We start from the raw sequence: 20,295 nt of genomic DNA on the forward strand, positions 1-20,295 counted from the left end.
CCAAATTAATTTATTCATCAGTAGTCTGGGTTATCTGATTTTGCCTAACCCAAAAAAACCCGGGCAGGTTTTTCTGTTTTTACAAAAAATACTCTCTATCTAAAATTAAAAACATTAATAAATCTACGTATTTAATGCAATTTTGATTGGAGGGAAAAACACATTTTATAAACCCATTATCATAATAAGATGAAAAACAATTTCCCAAGTGAAAACCCTTGAAAAAACCCACCAAAAATTACATTTTAAAACTACACTTATTCCCAAACAGTATGATTTCTAATGATGTTATTGCATTGTCATATTCAATGCTATTTAGATTACAGTGGTAACAGAAAACCCCTTGAAAGAACCCATGAAAAAACCCACTTAACATTACACCTTGAAACTGCACTTACTCGCAAACATTTTACTTTCTAATGGTGTTAATGAATCGTCATACTCTTTCTGAAGAGGAAATACGTTAATAAATCTATGTATTTAATGCAATTTAGATTATCAGGGGGGTTAGAGGGAAAAACCTATGTTATAAACCCATTATCATAATAAGATGCAAAACAATCCACCCCCCCCCCTGCAGAATTTTCTGCAATGAGCCACCACTGATATAATAATTGCATAAATTATTTCCATAGATTACTAGGTGTATCATATTTATGTACAATATACACACACATACAGCATAGATAACTTATTTTCCTCATGCTCCAGTATCATAAACCCGAAAAAACCTGGGCTTTTCCCAACCCTGTCAGGAGTACCCTAATAACACCTAATGTCATGTCATTAAATCACGAATTCAATACATAGTTCATCCTTGTAAGAAACTTTCCTGGCGTAGAGGTGGAACAGAAACTACATGACCACAGAAAAAGATTGCTACCGCAGGGAGTCTCATATCGAGGGGTTAGCACACAAATCTCTCAGTGAGTATAAAAAGGCAAAAATGTAGAATGCTGCCATTTGGAATCAGAAATAAATTGTAGGTCTCACTTTAATCAGCGCTCATGAGTAGAAAAGTAAATTATTGTGGTGCGACAAAAATGATCAATGATAAAATGGAAATATTTAATAATTAATATGGGTATATTAGATAAAAATAATAGATACGAATACATTCTTAAAACTTGACTAGAATGATGCTTTTTCTGTTAAGGAATATGTGCGAAATTCATTTTTTCATAACTCAGTCAATTTTGATTTTAAAAAAATTCAATATTTTTTTTAAACAAATCAGTGCATGAGAAATTTTTTATAAAATACAATTGTAGATGTCACCCTAAAATTTTTTATGCAAGATATACAAGAAATTTCATATTATGTAGAAATAATTTTTGGAATGAAAAATTCACTTGCCTCTACGGGCGAGAAATCGACTATTGTGTGAAACCCTCAAACCATGGCTGCGAAGGGATGGTGGTTCGATTTTGTGCAGAGGCAAGTGAATTTTTCTTTCAAAATTATCTTCTTTACAATATTCAGTTTTCTGTATTTCTTGTACAACTTATAGGACCCAAGGACTGAAAAAAAAAATTAAATTAAAACAGGCTTTTCAGAAACAATTTTTTCCACTTTAATGGGCATCTGGTATTATTGGAGGTCACATTTTAAACATTTTTTGTAATTGAAACTTTCTTTTAAGCTTAATGGTTTGTGGATCAGCTATTGGACAACAATAAGAGCAGACATATGTACATCTTGCAGACGTGTCAACTTTTGGAATCCAGAAATCCAGAGATTCTCCCGAGGGGGGTACCCCCCCCCCTTCATAGATTCGATCAAAAAAAAAGTTCATAAAAATTCTTTCGAAAAAAAATTTGTAACTTTTTCTTTATTTATTTTTTAAAAAATTCCCCCCCCCCCCCAAGGCAGGTTCTGCATTGCCCCTGAGAAGAATATAATTCCATGCCAGTCTTTCCATGCAGAATAGACAAATCACATCTACATACTGTTTATAAAGTATGTTTTTCCTTTTGTGGATGCTATCAGTGATTGATAATCTTGGGTATATGAATTCTTAAAAGCTTTATATTTAGCTGTATATAGCTTAAAGTTTTATATTTTCTTTCTGAAGATGTTTAATCGGAAGAAACTATTTAAAAAAATTCAAATTACAAAGCTGCGGATGAAAAAACGTGTTTACAGCGCGGCTGTTAATGGAATACAATAACGATTATACAGGAATTTTGGCAACCAAGGCCATGCCCCTGATTAATGATTGCCGATAAATGCTACGAAAAGAAAGTCGCGTCTGTGCCAGTTGTTTAAATACGGTCAGAGACTTTTTTACGGCTGCTCGATGGAAATGACCACAGCTGTCCTCTATGGGTGTTTTCCCTAACGACAATGTGAAAGCTCGCGTAAAATCTAATTTTCTGCTAAAATCCAGAGAAATTTTAATAAATTCGGAGAGCGGGAGGAAGGATGAAAAATCCGGAGTCTCCCGCCTAAATCGGGAGAGTTGGCAGGTCTGATCTTGTATAGGCCTAAAGAATTAATTTTTCAGTGTGTGTGGGTACAATCAAAAATCTTCGGCTGATTTTTGCTAAATTTTGCATTTTTACAAAACAGAACATGAATTAAAACTTAACTTTTACAAATAAATTTCAGAAATAATCAGAAAACTATGAGACAACAAGGGCTTCACTTCTCTCAACAATAACTTTCAAAATGTTTAGGTTATAATACACTTTCTACCACTGAAGAGGGGGGCTATATTAAAAATTAATTGAAACAGCTGTTTGGTGTTGGAAATCTTTATTTTGAGCTTCAACGTTGAACTTGTAATTGTTTATATATATAATATTGTAAAATAATATTGTTTATAATACTGTTTGAAAAACTGTATTCTTTTTATTTTTTTGTCTTTGATTAGGACTAAAATAACCTACAAAACAATTTGCATGATATTTATTACTATCTTAATATTTATATTCTTATGTATTGCTTTTTCTTCTACTGTTCATAATGTGGTAGATTAAGTTCTACCACATTATGGTCCTCATTTAATTTCTATCATTTCATGTAGGAGGTAATAGACTAACATGGCTTGATCCCAATATAGCTGCACCACCTTTTTTTGAGTAAGGGGAATGATAATTTGGTTGTACAGATTCATTTTCTGGAATATCTCACTGGGATGGAATCTCCCATATTATCCCACTCGTTTACACTCAGTTATTACCAGACATTTAACCTGAAATATGATGTGTTCGTAGAAACTTTAACTTACGCTTGTGAAGAACAGATCCATTTACAAGCACCTTCATCCATTTTTTCCTCTGTAAGCTCCATGTCCATGGAACAACAAGCAGTACATGGCTTTTTTGGCAATAAATCCATTGTCTGCAGCCAGTGATATGGTCTCTGGAAGAAGTCTTTTTCTTTTAAATCTTTTTCTATGACCAAGGAAGATAGAAAAAATTAATTTATGTACAAAATAACATTCAATTCGTTCATGAAGATAACCTATCCTGATTTTTGAAGAAATGAAAACCTCATCAAAACACTGTAAAAATATAAAATATAATAAGAAGGTTCACGAGATGCATCCTGCGATTCTGAAACTTTCATCAAAAAGAAATCCTCTAATATGGACTATTATTGAGATTAGATGAAAGAAACATTAATATCTCATTTTTATAAACGTGCCTTGAAAAGGGGGAAAAATTGTTTCATTTGCCACATAAAAAATAATGTGATTTAAAAATAATTTTAATAATTTTGTAAAAAAAATAAAATTTGTCTTTCAAGATACATATATTTTCGACATTTCTATGCCAATATTCAATATTTTATTGCATTATATATATATATATATATATATACTCTCAAAGTTTCATCATAATATCTATTACAACATGATCTACTATATTCAAACAAATTTCAATAATGTACTGGGTAACTTCAACAAATGTTGTCAAATTTTATCAGATGATTTACTTTAGCAACTTCAGCCTCAATTAATATTTCTGCCTACTTGTTCACTATAAGTGTAACTTTCCTAATTGTAATTTGGTTGTATTAATTATAGTTTGGCTGTATCAGAATCAACTAGTCTTGCAAACAGTTTAATACAGGGGTTCTCAAACTTTACTCACAGCACATCTTTCCCCCAATCAACACATATCTGCAGTTCCCCAGAACAGTTTAACAAAGAATCTCTTTGGTAATAGATGTCAGCAGATGCTCTGCGGCACCCCAGAAAAAGGTTGGCGGTGCACCAGGGTGCACAGTTTGAGAACCCTGGGTTAATATAAAGCTGTGAAAGGAAAGATGGTAGTTTTGCAAACAACAACCTAAGCAAATGAATACATAGTGATACACAGTGATACCTCAGCTAACAAATATAATTTTTTCATATTACATTCATTAGCTAAAATCTGTTATATGTATATATAAAACCAAATAATCCAAAACCCAATTCCTCATAGGCTTCTATGAAAAATTGTTTAATTCATTCTGAGGCCACTCAAAATTTAACGATAGCTTTTTGTAAAACACTAATAAGCACTATAAAAAAAGATGAAAACTGACTGAAGGCTTAAATAAATGACTTTACATCTGAATGAAGGATAATTTTGCAGGAAGATGAGAAACTGAAGATCTTTATTTCCCAATAAATATACAATGAAGTTGGATTTGTGAGTAATTGTGCAGTTGTGTTTCCCCAAAGTGGGCAATATCGCTTCCTGGAGATGATGGAACATAACAGTGAGGGGGGACGATAATAGTTAGGAATACATCATAGAATCCCATGGGATTACTCAGGAAGAGGCGATGAAAAAAAAAAGATTAACCAGGAAGGGCGATGAGCAAAAAAGTTTGAGAAACTATGGTATAGATGAAGGGTTTTTAACCCTTTTCAGCCACGACCCAATATCAATAAAAGATCAGCTTTGTGACCAATGGGACTCTGTTTCGAAATTAGTGATACCAGTGATGCAATAAGGGCATTATAGGCATTGATATAGATCTTTTTTATTATTATATATTCCAAAAAGTTATTGTAAAGATCAGCTTCAGTATGTATACATACATACTGAAGTTGATCTTTATAATCACTGCAGTGTAATTATAAATGTTTGTTTTGTTTCTTTTTTTTTTTGTATGTTCTTGCATGAATATATCTCTAACCTTACCTAAGGGGTAATAGTTATAAATTATTAAAAATTTTATCTCAGTTACAAAACTTTCACAAATTTTAATTATTTATAATTTTATTAATTGATCTTAGCTATCGTTCTGGAATCAACATCACTGCAGAATTTCTTGACCATGCTTAAAGCCTTATTTAAGGGCAACAATTCATGATTATTGGTTACGGAACTGTTTTAAAATTTTGCTTGTCATTCTTATGCTATTAATGCAATATGCTTTCATTAACGCATTGTAATTTGTACTTTGACTATAAAAAGATTCAGATTTTGAATAATACACCTTGATCCATAGGTTCAACATAATCGATATCAAGTGGTACACGTTCTCAATGCACTCCAGCTGATCAATATCAAAATTGCCATTAAATTATCAAAGAAAGAATAGAGAAAAACAAAATATTAAAAACTTCTGTTTTGAAAATTTATTGTTCAACAACTTGGTCAAATAAAACTAAGTCTAAGTGACTTCCTTTAGAATTTTTTCAAATTAAATTTGCTGATACAAAAATCATAATTTTTTCTCTCCAACTTTGAATTAAATGAGAAATTTTAACATTAACTTAGATAAAAAAACTCCCTCTTTAAATGTTCTTTGCCCCTTTTGCCTCTTTCAGTAGATTAATATGTTTCTTGTTTGGATAAATCCTTCATCCTTATTTTCTATTTCCAGTTTCAGGTTTTCTTTATCCTAGAAATTCATCCTGACATAGCCTCTCTTGCAGAAAGAGGTATACAAATTCATTTTTTACATCAAATAATAAAATATTATCAGCAAATTTTTAATTTATGTGAACAATTTCAGTTAATATAGTTTTTAAAAATAGTTGCGCTTGGATTTACACAGATATCTGGCCGAATACCTAAGCATTATTTGAAAAAAAGGAACCAAACCGAATATTTGACAAAAGGGCCGAATACGCAATAGCGGCCAAATATTCGTTGCATTTCTGATTGTACAACAGTTTAGAAATTATAACTTTGATTATATATATAATTTTTTTTTATTTAGTCATAAAGTAATCAATACACATACAGATAGTCCATACTTTCCTGTTGTTACCAAATTGTTTAAAAACCTTCGAGTTTTTATCAAAAGTAAAATATAACATTTGATTAACATTTTGGTTAAAAGTATTCATAACAGAATCACATAAATTATGAAAATTCTAAGTGATATTCATTGTCTCTAAATTATTCGAAATAAAAAAGCCAAAGCTGAAAAAGATTTCCTATACAAAATTATTCATATTTGCAGCAACTCTGTATTCACCTTTCGGTGAAAATAAACACGTAAACAAAAAATTCTTTAAAATTAATTTTTTCAATTTTATGGGCATGATTCCTGCTGGCCTCTTGTTAGTTATACTCAAAAAGAAATTAATGCAAAAATTCAGGAGAATCAACACGATGTTTGGCAATTTAGCATGCGTTATTCTGCAGCATTGGCAATTTAACATTATTTGGTGAAGTTAACAAATTAGCATTCCTAATTTGGCAGACTAGCTCTTTCACTCAAGGAATAAAAAATGTTTTCATGAAACGTCTGGATTCGATGCAATGACAACTGACCTTAGTCATTTCTGCTGCTTGTAGTGAAGACTTTTTTATTTTTTGAAAACAGAAACCATCTCACATTTTCACTTTAAAGTTGGTAGACTAAACCGTCTTCAGTTGCATGACCAAGGATATTATCAGGGTTTTGCAATGAAAAGCCTGATGAGGGGCAATAAAATTGAAATAAGGGGCCGTGGTTATCCCAATCCAATATTCGAGGATGAAATCGATTACGGGAACATTAAAAAAAACTTGTGTCTTCCCCTTTAAATTTGTAAATCTTTCCGGACTTCCAACAACTCTTTAAAGGAGGGAGATGGGATGTTATAATTTTATAATAAAATACCACTCTTTTTTCAAAAATACCCCTGAAAATTTTAAAGAGTGAAATTACTCTTAAAAATTACATTTTGAGATAATTCTGAGCACGACTGTGGACGATAGAAGGGGAATGTTGCTGAAGTATGAAGAAATAAAACATGCTCTCGGAAAGAATCCTTTAATGGCACGCTGGAAGAAAATGTTTTGGTGCCCTTTTCCAAAATACTGGGAATTTGAGGCAGCTGAGCACATCATTGGCGACACTGATACATACAAAGCAGGTATAAAAGTATATTCAAGTTTCCAAGTGTACACACACACACACACACACACACACACACAAATATTTAATAGGCTACATACATTCACAAACAAATACTATTCAGTGCAGAAAAATATACAAAATACACTATCGGAACAGGATGCTAATTTTAGTGCCTAAGTCGCAGAGTTCCCACCACTGGAATGATATTTAGAACTTAGCTACTAACACCTTTTTTATTTTAATTTAATCGTCGATTTCTTTGACAGGACATCACAATCTTCTTTTACAGTTTTTCTCTGCATATTGGACACGAGTGAGTCCACTAGAGTTTGACCAATCAGGCGTTGTAAAGTTTTAGCTGCTCCAGTCGTCGGCAAAGCTGTTTCCACCCACTACAGAGTAGCCTTGAAATCCCTATAAAGAATTTCCCCCGTGTGACACCTCTTTTATTTTTCCCCCTTTTTTCAGGGAACTTCTTTCAGCATCAAGTACTATACTAACTCATCATCTACCGTTCATTAACCTCAACAGAAAGTACTCCAAGGTGGGGGAAAAGTAATGAATTTTTTTAGAAACAACTAGGAGGATTTTGAGGAGTTTTAAGGGACCTTAAAAAGAGAAATGAAAATTAATAAATTTTTAAGCACCATAGGAATCCTGTATGCTAAGCGAGTGATCAATTAATTCCAGGTTTCATATGTGCAGACCAAAAAGATAAGGTCCTGGAATGTCCAACTGTTCAATTTGATCCTAAGAACTACTATATAATATAAAAATATTGAATAAATTTTTACAAAAAAAAATTCTGTTAATGTATTCATTCATTTTACATAGATGGCTCAATAGCTTTCTGAAAGAGAAATGGGAGCTACAAGAGGAAAAATTACTCTAAGGCAGACACATAAATTAAGGCTTAAAAGACAGTAGTTCGGATGATGTTTATCACAAAAATTCAGCTCACACCATTACTGTGTTATGTGAGTGCATCCACATACACTAAAGCATTTTTTAGCAGAGTCGGAAAAACCATGAAAAAAATCTTTGTTAGCCAAAACACCGTTAGCAGAGGTATCAGTGTATGCACATTCGACAGTTACAGTTGACTCTTAAAAAATATAAACCATATTTTTAATGAAAGAATTCATAGTTATGAATTTTTACATATTACAAAATTATATTGCACTATTACTGATATGCTATTATAATATTGCTAAATTTTTGTGACTCATCCTAGGTTTTTTTAAAATTCATTTTATATAAGCATTTTCTATTTAGGCATAATATACCTGCATATGTTAGGGTCAATGTCTGAAGTTCGGAAACTTTGAACATTGGCCATATAATATTTATATATGCTTATTTATACTACAGCAGAAATTATAAAATAAAATTCATACTACTTAAAGAAATTCCAAGTTCATTCAAGCAAGGTGCATTCTTGAACACAAGAAATGTAGGCCATGTTCTTATGGATAGTAATTTTGTGATCGTAAGGTTATCATAGCCTTCAACCATGTAAATGACAGAAGAAGAGATGTCAGTGTCTGGTACAGGTACAGATCCTTCATGAACATTATGAATTTGAGTCATATCAGAAATTATTTCTACATCCACTTCCTTACAAACATCATCATTGGCACTATTTTCTTCCGACCCAGTCTCATTTTTAGAGTCAAGCACAGTTATGTCCGGCTTTGAAATATCAACAATAATCTCATTTGAATTTGGTAAAGCAGGGTTTTTAGTAGTAGATAGTAACAATTTTGGTGTGCAACTCAAAATTGAAGTATCATGCAATGAATCACTCTTCATGGGGATTGCAGTGTGAGAACTAATAATTTTCAGTGACTGCACAGAATCATCTTGTGAAGAATGTACTGACAGAGCCTATGAAAAAAAATAAAGGATTTTAGGAACAATAAAAATAAAAACAAAAGTTCTTCACACAAGTTTCATATAAAGCATACAAATATTTACCTATAACACTAAAAACATCTGAAGTCAATTTATCAAATCCAAAAATAATTCAAACTTCTTCACTGTTTTAGAAGTTGATACAGTAAAAACTTGATTAACCTAGCCTGCATTATACTGCTAGAAAACGGGCCAGCTGGCCATGTATTTCTTTAACTGTTGTGATGAGTTGCAGTAACAAAAGGAAGAGAGCTGATTTTAATGAGAAAAAAAAAGTAGCATGACTAAAAAATGGTGAATCAAGCGAGAGAATCGCAGGAAAATGCTGTTGATTGGAGACTGGCAATGGCACCAAGCAAAAATTAAAGGGCTTTATATTAAATCAACTAAAAAAAAATTGAAAATAAAATGTAAGATGCCCAGTCAGATATGGCACACTTCATGAAACAGTTTTTGTTTAATTTGGACGTGAATAACATAACTGAGTACTACACATTATTTGGATAATTAATGTTTTCTAATTGCAGGAGTGGAAAATTAAAATTTGATTTTTGCAGCCGCATTTATCAGTTTTGTAGCACTTTAAAATTTTGGCAGTAAATAAAATGCACAGTTTTTACATACATATACGCAGTAGCATACCCAGGATTACATTTTACTTCAAGAAACAGTGTTATTTCAGCGCAGAAGAGAGGGGTGTCATTCATCAAGAAAAAATAATTATATATTTTTAAATCATAAAAAAATTTTGAGAGACTTCTTGATATATAATTATATTTTTCCATTCTTTACAATATCAACAAATGAGAGGCTTTTAATATACAGACATTTTAACACATGGCGTGTTTCAGATTTCAAACATAATTTGAAACTGAGTGTTCGTAGATTTAGCTTGTAGACTTGGTAATCACTAATTAAAAAAATCACTAAAGGACAGGCTTGAAACACTCATTAAAAAAGTACTTTTCTTGCTTTTGTGGCTGATGCAAGTCGAATTAATGCTTTTGATCTCTTCAGTTTCAAGCATTTTTGAATGTGTGACCTTGCGTCTTTTACCAGAATTTACCCATTTCTTATTTAAAATGATGTGTTTCTTTTTGAGTTTGCTCTTGATTATATTATCTCAATTTGATTCAACATACTTTGAGATAACTTCTTTTGCTGAATCATTCATAGAAGATTTATTAGAAATTCTCAGAAATTTAATAGTGTGATTAAAAAGTGGACTTAAATTATTTTTAACTTAAACTATAGTAATTTAAACTAGAATTAAATTATTTTTAATTTATACTACAGAAATCAAAACTATAAAATAATGTTTAAACTATTAGAAATTTAATAAAATGATTCTATTTTCACAAAAAATTCAATCCGAGTACATTTTTTTCACACTTAATTTTTAACTGATTTGTGATTGCTCCGTGTATTTTATTTTCCAGCATCTTTGACAGATTTTCAGTCTCTTGTTTTACTTTTAAGTTTTCTATTATTTATTTTCAACTATTCATTCTCTTGATATGCCATTTCCTTTTACGCCATTCACTGAAATGTTTAGTGTTTAATGGAAAATTGTTTTCAGATGAGTATTAATTGCTGCTGTGGTGGTCACGAGGTCCCGGGTTCAAACCCCACCGCCACCACAGTGGTGAACGGCTGAAGTTGGTTTTCTGTGGTTCCAAACTTCGAGACGCAAATATGAGCCGATCTCTCCTTTAAAAAGTCTCCCCACAGGGAGCAACAGACCTACAAACAGTACAAATTGTAATTCAATCATAACACATCACTCACTTCACTTCTGAAATATATATGGGAGCACTGAAAAATCAAACAACATTAAAAATCAAAAAATCAGACTGTTAGGTACACAGTTACGCTTCCGGCGCAACTCACTGGGTAGTAAATCACCCATAGATGGTGATAGACCTGAGTTGTGCTCGGTTTGAAAGAAAGATGAACATTAATTAAAATTATACTTCGTCAGACCATAGTTTCCCCAACCTTTTTTTGTCTCATCGTCCCCTTCATCAGAAATTTTTTCCTCCCATCGCCCTTCAATGCAATCTAACCCATAGAATCCTATGTTATACTCGTAGCTTCTACCACCCCCCTGGAACATTCCACCGCCCCCCCAGGGGGGCGTTAAAGCCCACGTTGGGAATCACTGGTCTAGACCATAGTCTCCCAAACTTTTGGTTCCATCGCCTCCTTCATCAGAAATTTTTTCCTCTCATCACCCCCTGACTCAAGTAAACCCATAGGATCCTATGTTAAATCAGTAGGTTCTATCGCCCCCTTGAATCATTCCATTGCCCACCAGGAAGCGATACTGCCCACTTTGGGAAACACTGGTCTAGACCATGGTCATGGTTGGTTTCAAAGGAATGAAGAGATAATTCATGTAAGTGTTGTACTTGTTATGTGTTCAAGTGTTGCGATCTATCTTCCAAATCAAAAATGGGAATGAAAATGAAAATCTTTTCTGGAAATTTCAAACTGATTGTTTTGGATGGAATAATTTTCAGAAACCCTTGTAATTTCTGATTCATTTCATCTAGCTGGAACAACACTCAGATATGACCAAGGCAAACCACATTCTTAGATGTAGAAGCCCCTGGCTGTCTGTATAATTGCTCTATCTAAAAGTACTGTAGTCTGCGTGGGATGACTGTAAAAAAAAGGATAGGTCCAGGGAAATTTATTTCATAGGTTTGTCAGATCATCTCGTATTTTATGATACAGACCAATGTTTCTCATAGTATTCAGATCTTGGAAGGGGCGATTACCATCCTCTGGAACTGCATCTGTTTTGGAATTGACTATAAACTGTAGATCCCAATACAATTAGCCTTGGTATGCAGAATATGATAATGATGAAACAAAAATGGTCACTATCTGTGAGGGTTGCTAGCTTGTTACCATATCATTTTCCTTATCAGAGTGTCTACCACATATCCAAAGAAAAGTTTTGTGAATTTTTGTTGACCTTTGCTTGTCTGTCTAAATAAGCTTTGCTGGAATCTTTCATCAAATACCTTTCAAACCAAACATGGCCATGGTACAGACAAAGTAATTTTAATTAATGTGCAGCTGGAAACCATTTTCCATTGAACACTAGACATGCTGGTGAATAGTGTAAAAGGAAATGACATTACAAGAAAAATAGTAAATGAATAATAGAAAACTTGGAAGTAAAACGAGAGACTGAAAATCTGTTAAAGATGCTGGAAAATAAAATACATGGAGCAATCACACAAATCAGTTAAAAATAGGGAGTGAAAACAGATTTACTCAGATTGAATTTTTTGTGAAAATAAATCAAAGGAATCATCTTTTTGTTTTTTGAAAAAATAGCTGGAAACAGCAATTGAAGGGTTTTTGTGATTTTGTTGTTATTCTGTGGATAAGCTGTAATTCTCTTAGTTTTACCCCCATTTTATACGTTGTCGGAAGCTTAGGTGTGAAATCCTGGGGAGAGCCTCAAGCTAATTCCATTTACGGCCCCCCAAGAAATAAAATTGTGAGGAGGGCAAATGGCGTCGTCGAAAAGTCAGTTTCTATCGTGATGCAACTTCAAAGTTTCCTAAGGGAAAATTTTGTTTTATGGTGCAAGATGGCGCAGAATTGAAGAATTTTGGCATTTTTGTAACAGTATGTAGCAAATGAGGGGAAAATTGTTAAAATTGTAGCAGAATGTAGCAGACCTCGAAAATTGTAGCAGTTAGTAGCAATTATAGCAGATTTTCCACTCCTGTAGTTGAAAGTATGACTCTAAGAACAATGGTTCACCTGTAAAATGTCATGTGCCCTGTTATCTATGCACCCTGTATAATGGTATTTTACAAAATTAACATATCATGCAGAGTAACAAGTCTGCAAATATAAAATAAGAGTTAGATGGAACATTGCTGACATTGTACTTTCATACTCCAGCCGATTGACATTTCTATTTGACCTGATTTTAACTTCTACTCCAACAGCATTTTGCCACAGCACCTGTGGCAAAATGCTCATTTTCCACCGTGAAGGTTACCATCAGGGTAGACAAGTTCAATCCAGGGGAAGAACATCACAAACAAGTTCTTTACCTACTGAGTCTGGGACGATGACCAATAGATTACGCCTTCGATTCCCACCCAATTCCTTGAGTTGGAAATTGCTGTATGGCGATGTGACCAGAGCTGATGTGTGATAAAGTAGTATTTGACCGGGTCCCAATCCTTCAGCTTCAGAAATCGATTGAAAGGAAATTAAAGCAAGTATTGTGAATTTGAAACCAATGACTTTGCCCTTTAAGCGGCATTGACAAGATATCTCACCTTTTTAAAAGCCTGTAATTTTAGCATTTACAAGCCTAGATATTCTGTAAATATGATTTTGTGATTTGGAACACTTTTCTCTATGCCCCTTACTTTACACCTGTTGAAAATCAGAAGAAAGACTTTTTCATTAAAAAATATATAGCATTTTGAAGGGGGATTTGTGATTTCAGCTGTGCCCCCCCCCCCCCAAAAGGATTAATATCAAATGAGTGATGAAATAATGATAAATATTGAATATTATATGGAAGAGATAAATTAATGAGCATCATCATCATGACAGAAAAAAGATAATATATATAAAATAACTCACATTACAATCCTCAGTTTTGTCTGAAATGAAACGTATAATGTATCAGAAAATATGTTTGACATTTAAAAGATTGTAATATTTGAAATTGCAATATTTACAGTGTATTCTTATACATATGAAAGACAAATGGCAGCACCTTTATAATACAAAACACAAGCATTACTGTGACAATATAACTACTTCGGGGACACGCATATGTATACACATATAGCCATGTACCAATTTGGTAGAAATTGTCTAGACAAATGTTTACGAGGCGGATACAGGCTCCTCAAATATAGGAGAAAGGGGAAGGGGGAAATTACTGAAGATATTTATAGTGTTATAGAGTTCAGAATAGGGGGATGATCACTCCATGAAGTGCATGTGTATATTATGATTTCATTTATTATTAGAAAGATTTAAAAAAGGCTCTTTTCTCCATCTTTAGAGAAAATATAGATATTGTTTAGTATTTTGTCAGTTACATATGCTACTGTGTTTGAAAAATTTCAGAACTTCTTATATTAAAAAATGAGTACACAGATTATACCTCTTCATGACATGTTTCTTCCAGAAGTAACTACCCTATGCAACTATGTATTTTTGCTAGGGTCCATACAAAGATATAAAGTGAGATTGTGTAAGTTTTGCCACTACCTCCAGTGTCTCTCCATTGCTGCATTTTTGTACTCAAGAAGTTGCTTCTTGAGAAAATTCAACGTCTGGGAATAATGGAAAAATTCTCATAGGGTGAGATTGGGAAAGTATTCTGGTTGTGGAAGTGCTATAGAAAGCATTTTGTTCGCAGATGATGCTTCCAAAGTTCCAAAGAAGTACCATAAATATTCTTTATGGGCATTGTATATATAGTTTTTAGTTTTTATAATTACATTTTTAATTGGGCTGCTGTATTTTAGAAATATATGACAGCCATATTTGTTATGGACATCTTTTTCTTAGCAACCTTGTTGGGCATTTTGCCTGTTGTGGCTTTGTATTTGTATATCTATATAGCAATTTTAGCAACCAGAATGTTGTTTTCAAGAGAACAGAAACATTTACATCAGACTTTACTGCACCTATATGAGAAGTGTGATTGATATGTTGAGATTTATTTAATTTTTATCGGTTTTATCAAACCCTTTAACAGCTGGCTGGTGCAAAGATATATTTAGGGAAGACCGAAAATTCTGCCGCACTTGTGGGGAATCAAACCCACTTTCTCTTGTCGGGAGAACGCCCTAGACCACTAGACTACAAAAGCAACAAATATCTCAATCTTTCCTTGGAGCTTGTGTGCACTGAACAGGACTGTCCATATATGGTTCCATTCAGTGCACATGAGCTCCAAGGAAAGATTGAGATATCTCTTCCTTATTAAAGGACGTGGGTTCGATTCCCCGCAAGGGCAGTAGAATTTTTCGATATCCTAAATATATCTTCACATCAGCCAGCTCTTAAAAACCTCCGTATGGATAGTGGAGAGTGACATATAATCCTTGGATATATCAAGCCAACCACTCTAAATATCTTTTCATTTATCTTACAACAAAATTTCTGCCACTATATAAAGATGAAACAACTGGGCTTTGAATATTCACTCACCTCCCAAAGAATTCTCTAACAGATGAGTGACATTGGATTCAAAGTGATCAGGTTCTTTATCAGATACAGCAGAATTTTCTTTTTCCCTGTCATCAGACTCTAGAGGAACAAGTAAAAGGCAGAATAAAAAAAATCAATTTACTAAATAAAAACAAATATTCAATTTACAAAATAACATAAAAATAAGAGCATTAGAAATCCATCACTATATCAGGGTTCATGCTCATTTTCGTAAAAAAAATTTCCCTGACTTTTCCAGGTTTTCTAGTCAAATTTTTAAAAAATTCCAAGTTTTTTTAAATAAAAAAATTGATATAAATTAATAAAAATTTACAAAAATTAATTATATTATAAAATATATTAATTACAAAATTAATAATGTCAATTTATTACAACATCATAATGACATCATAATCATAGTTTTTTTACATGCATTTATGCTTTTCAAATACGCCTGATGGAAAAGAAAAATGGAGCACAATTAAGAAATGAAAGATTTCCCTTTTCTGCAATTTCAATGCCTACAAGATTTAAACCTTTACTGTTGCTTCCTTTGTGACATAATTAGTGTCAAAGATGTAGTTGGTTTCACTGCATCAAAATTCTTTACAGTTTGCTTGCACTCGCATAAGCACTACAACTGAGAAATTTAGCAATCAGGGGTTGTTCACTGAACTCTTCTGATTTCACATGCTTGGCATGATTCTGAATAAATTATCTGCCCATGGTGCTCAAGTTGAGAGTTTTGCCGCAAAGCTGACAATGCTTTATGCAGGTTATTTTTGACCCTTTTGATCCAATCAGCCTACTGACGATTCAGGTTTTTATCTGCCCACACAAGTTTTATTACATACAACTCGTTTTTTTCAAATAAAAATACCCACGTGGAAATCAAAATATACACACGAATCATCCGCTGTTCCTAACTGCAGTCAACTTACGAAATTATTGCAACTGAGCTTTTTGTAACCATGGCTTTCTGCAACGCCTAGTTATGATGTTTCTGGAAACACTAGAAAGAGTTACGTTAAGGTCGCAGCAATACGCTTTTCCACGTGGCCTTACAAAATCCTCGTTCTTCCTCAGCAGTATCTATAGTTTTTTGCGATACATTGCGATATTTTATGGATTATCAATATTTACGATGCTATTGGAATTCCCTTTCTTTTCCGAGGGAAATTTTTTTTTTCTTTCTTTATTTATTTTTATCAATCTTTTTTTTTCAATCAGAGGACAATCGTAACGATTTTCTAGGTCGTTGTCTGAAATTTCCCGGTTTTAAAACAAAAATGGGCCATTTTCCCTGATTTTCCTGACTTTTTTAGTAAAACTTTGTTTCCCAGACTTTTCCAGGTTTTCCCTGGCCTGTATGAACCTTGACTACATAGATCGAAAAATGTAAGTCTCTTCATCTCTTGGCTGGAACCAATCTTTCTTTCGCTTTATGTCCTCAAGATGAATGCACTAAACAACGTTTTTAACATTAATGGTTTGCAAATAAAAATAGGGATTAATAATTGCTCATACTTATAAGATGTACATATTAAATAGAGAGAAAATAATGGGCGGTTACTGTATCAAAGAAAATAAGTTAAAAATATATAGATATACCTTCATCAGTCACTTTCTCATCGGTTACGGTTTCAGGATGACTATCAGCTTTTGAGACATCAATATCTTCTTCCACAAATATTTTTGTTTTATCCATCAGATTATCCCGAGGTTCCGAGTCTTTCAAGTCTGATGAGCAAGGATCTGCCTCACAACTATCAAGTTCATCATCAATGCCCAAATTTATCAGAATCTCTTTCTCAATGTGGTTTTCTTTTATACAGGTCATTTCCACATCATTATTGAATGTTTCATTATTTTCGTTTGTCTTTTTCTGGTCTGAACAAATAACAGTTTTTTGCTCATGTGAAGAACCAAAATCCTTATTTTGTTCAAAAGACATATTAGTTTTATGGGACTGTTCCGATACAGGATCTGTTTTATTTTTTTTCTTCTGTATAGACAAATTTTGTTTTTCTGAACGATTACTATTCTCACACTGATCAGGCAAAACAACTTCTGAATCAGCATCCAAAGTAATAACAGGTGGAACAATTTCTTTTTGAGACACTCTTTTATTCTTATTTGCTTGCACTAAGATGTCATTTTCAACCTTTATTTAGTCAGAGAATGCAGAAAAAATAAATATGATTATTTGAATCATTGCATAGAGAACCCAAAAACACAGTATATGAAATGAAATGAATCTTATTCATAAAAAAAGTTGTGCATTGAAAAACTGTTACTCATTTTGATAAAACAAAACTAACAAGAAAGGAAATATGTACCTTATATTCCATCAGGTTGCAATCAGCAAGATTATAGTTATCTGAAACACAGAATATTCATTTTAAGAAAATTTCCCATAAAAGTGTATTAAACTTTAAAATAAGAAAAAACATTGAAATATTCAAATTGGAGAAAAATTTTCATCAAGTTTTGTCGTAATTTTTTTTTCAAATAAGTTTTTCTTGGTTTCCCTAATTTTTTCATCAAAAAAAAATTATTTTTCAGGCTGAAAGGCTGTCGTCAGTATTGTACTTGTCGTCCAAGTTCATGTACTATGATTATTTTACTACATTACCATGGTAGTGTACAATCTGCAAATGCAAATTTCACTACTTTGAGCAAAAATGGGTATAATCTATCAATACAAATATCATTCATTAATAATGAAATATTAAGGAAATGCATGGGTTGTTTCACATGTTTTTGTACAAAAAATGCAGATTTTTTCTACTCATATCTACATGGCATCTATTGATTTTCAAAAAGTTACTTAGAAATTGATAGTTTCAAAATATTTATTTCTATTTTAACTCCTCCGAAGAAAAGAAAAAACTGCAAATAAAATGTAGCCATATGTAAGCAGCACTAACAAATCCAGAAAGTTATTTAATGTATGATCCACAGATTATACACCATATAAATATGTTATATGCATTTTTTAACATGGAGGTCTGAGGTGAACTCAACCGTCCTGTAAAGCTTATGTTGTATTGTAAGTGTTCAAGAGCAAAAAAAAAAAAAATTTAGAGTTTAGTGTTTCCCAACTTCAAAAAGATTGAGATCCAAGGCTCAAAACAACAACTTGACCGTACATGCACCTTGTATACATGCAGAATTTCTAACAAATCTTACATGAAAGAACACGTCGTGCATGCGTATGCATGGCCCTAGCATATTTATGGATCTCTACACTAGAGAACACGAGTTCTTCTCCATTCTGCCGTCAGCAACAAAAAGAATAAAACAGCCAATAAAATAACTTGATGCCTCAAGTCTAATTACTGCATTCTAAATTTACAAATTAATCTCATGAGAAATCAGTTCTAGCACACAATAAAATACAGGTTTTATTATGCACTAATTTACCTAATTTTGTGCTAAATTAAAGTCTGTGATTTCTGTGACTTAAACCTTGTGTCACATGGTGCATATCACATAACAAAACAGCTGCCAGACCATTGATTTAAACTGTGATCACAGAACAATTCAACGAGCAAACATCTCCGGATGATTTCCCAGATGGGAATCATCATCAATATTGGGGAAACATATAGCATGATATTGTTACGAAAAATAACAGTAGCACAATTTTTGGAGAACGCTTCAGGACAGTAATCTCCTGTTGCCAAACCAAAAGTGTAATGATAAACACTCGAATCATATGGAAAGATTGAGAAGATCTTGTAAGGTCTTCATTGACCTCCATACGATAGCACCACCAGAGTGGTACTATAGTAGAATTTCTGGAAAATTTGATGTCTCTTTAAAAACAATGGGAGGAATAGAGAGAGTAGTTAGAGTTTTTGTTGCTTTATCCTCAATACAAGAATCTTATTTGTAAAAAAACTGTAAATAGCTGTTTTCTGTGAAAAAATTTGTAACGTCCTGAAGATTGATTCATCTTCTGATTATTTCAAGGACTTGTGAGAAATTATACAGAAAAATATAATTGTACTCTGAAGGCTGTTCCTTTTTGCCGGGTAAAACAGCCACTACTTAACATATCTTTTGTTTATTATTTATTTATTTATTTTTATTTATTTATTTATTTATTTTTATTTATTTATTTATTTTTATTTATTTATTTATTTTTATTTATTTATTTATTTATTTCTATTTATTTATTTATTTATTTTTATTTATTTATTTATTTTTATTTATTTATTTATTTTTATTTATTTATTTATTTTTATTTATTTATTTATTTATTTCTATTTATTTATTTATTTATTTTTATTTATTAAGGCAATTATTTTGCTTCGAGACAACAAGTGCTCAAAAACAACAAAAGTGATTTTGAACACAATCTTAAACTTTGGCTAGGGCATATTATCACATATCAGATCCCTGGAAATGTCACCTGGTCATTATCAAAGTTCAAAAGGCTAGAATTCTGATTGTTTGCCTGATATTAGGTTAAAAACAAATCCAGACATGCCAACATTGGCTTAAAACTTGTGAGTAGTGATGAATGTTTAGCTTTCCCATGAGGGGGTACCCCCCCCCCAGGACAACAAAATCATAGTACAATAAAAAAAATATCACTCAAAAATTTAATTTTAATTTTTTTAAATTTTAATTGAAAGTTCATTACATACAACACCTCATTGGCACTGTAACCTAGAAGGCTCAGGCCTCCCGAAGCAACTTTCCAAGGTCACTGAGTCTCTTAATAATTCATGAATACTCAATGCAATACCAACCTGTGTATGCCCTAGTGGGTATATATATGTACGTCCAGCAACCCTAGACCCCCATCCCCATATTCTTCATATCAGAGCTCCTAAGACCAAACATTCTTTCCTA

General features: G+C 32.5%; 1 protein-coding gene across 3 annotated transcripts in view; it reads right to left on the minus strand.

Annotated features, from left to right (window-relative positions):
• Positions 1–20,295, minus strand: part of LOC149083349 (uncharacterized) — a 148,463-nt gene that overhangs the window by 85,114 nt on the left and 43,054 nt on the right. For all 3 annotated transcript variants that reach the window (XM_089236597.1, XM_089236598.1, XM_089236599.1), the window contains exons 9-14: positions 17,769–17,809; positions 17,041–17,593; positions 15,430–15,528; positions 13,843–13,862; positions 8,697–9,186; positions 3,233–3,398 (exon numbers count right to left, since the gene is read on the minus strand). In XM_089236597.1, coding sequence (XP_089092723.1) covers positions 3,233–3,398; positions 8,697–9,186; positions 13,843–13,862; positions 15,430–15,528; positions 17,041–17,593; positions 17,769–17,809 — 1,369 coding nt within the window. The remainder of the gene's footprint in view (positions 1–3,232; positions 3,399–8,696; positions 9,187–13,842; positions 13,863–15,429; positions 15,529–17,040; positions 17,594–17,768; positions 17,810–20,295) is intronic.

The sequence above is a fragment of the Pholcus phalangioides genome, unplaced genomic scaffold (assembly GCF_987345545.1).
Source record: "Pholcus phalangioides strain wild (caught in Gottingen) unplaced genomic scaffold, Ppha-v1.0 ptg000009l_1, whole genome shotgun sequence".
Taxonomy (NCBI): domain Eukaryota; kingdom Metazoa; phylum Arthropoda; class Arachnida; order Araneae; family Pholcidae; genus Pholcus; species Pholcus phalangioides.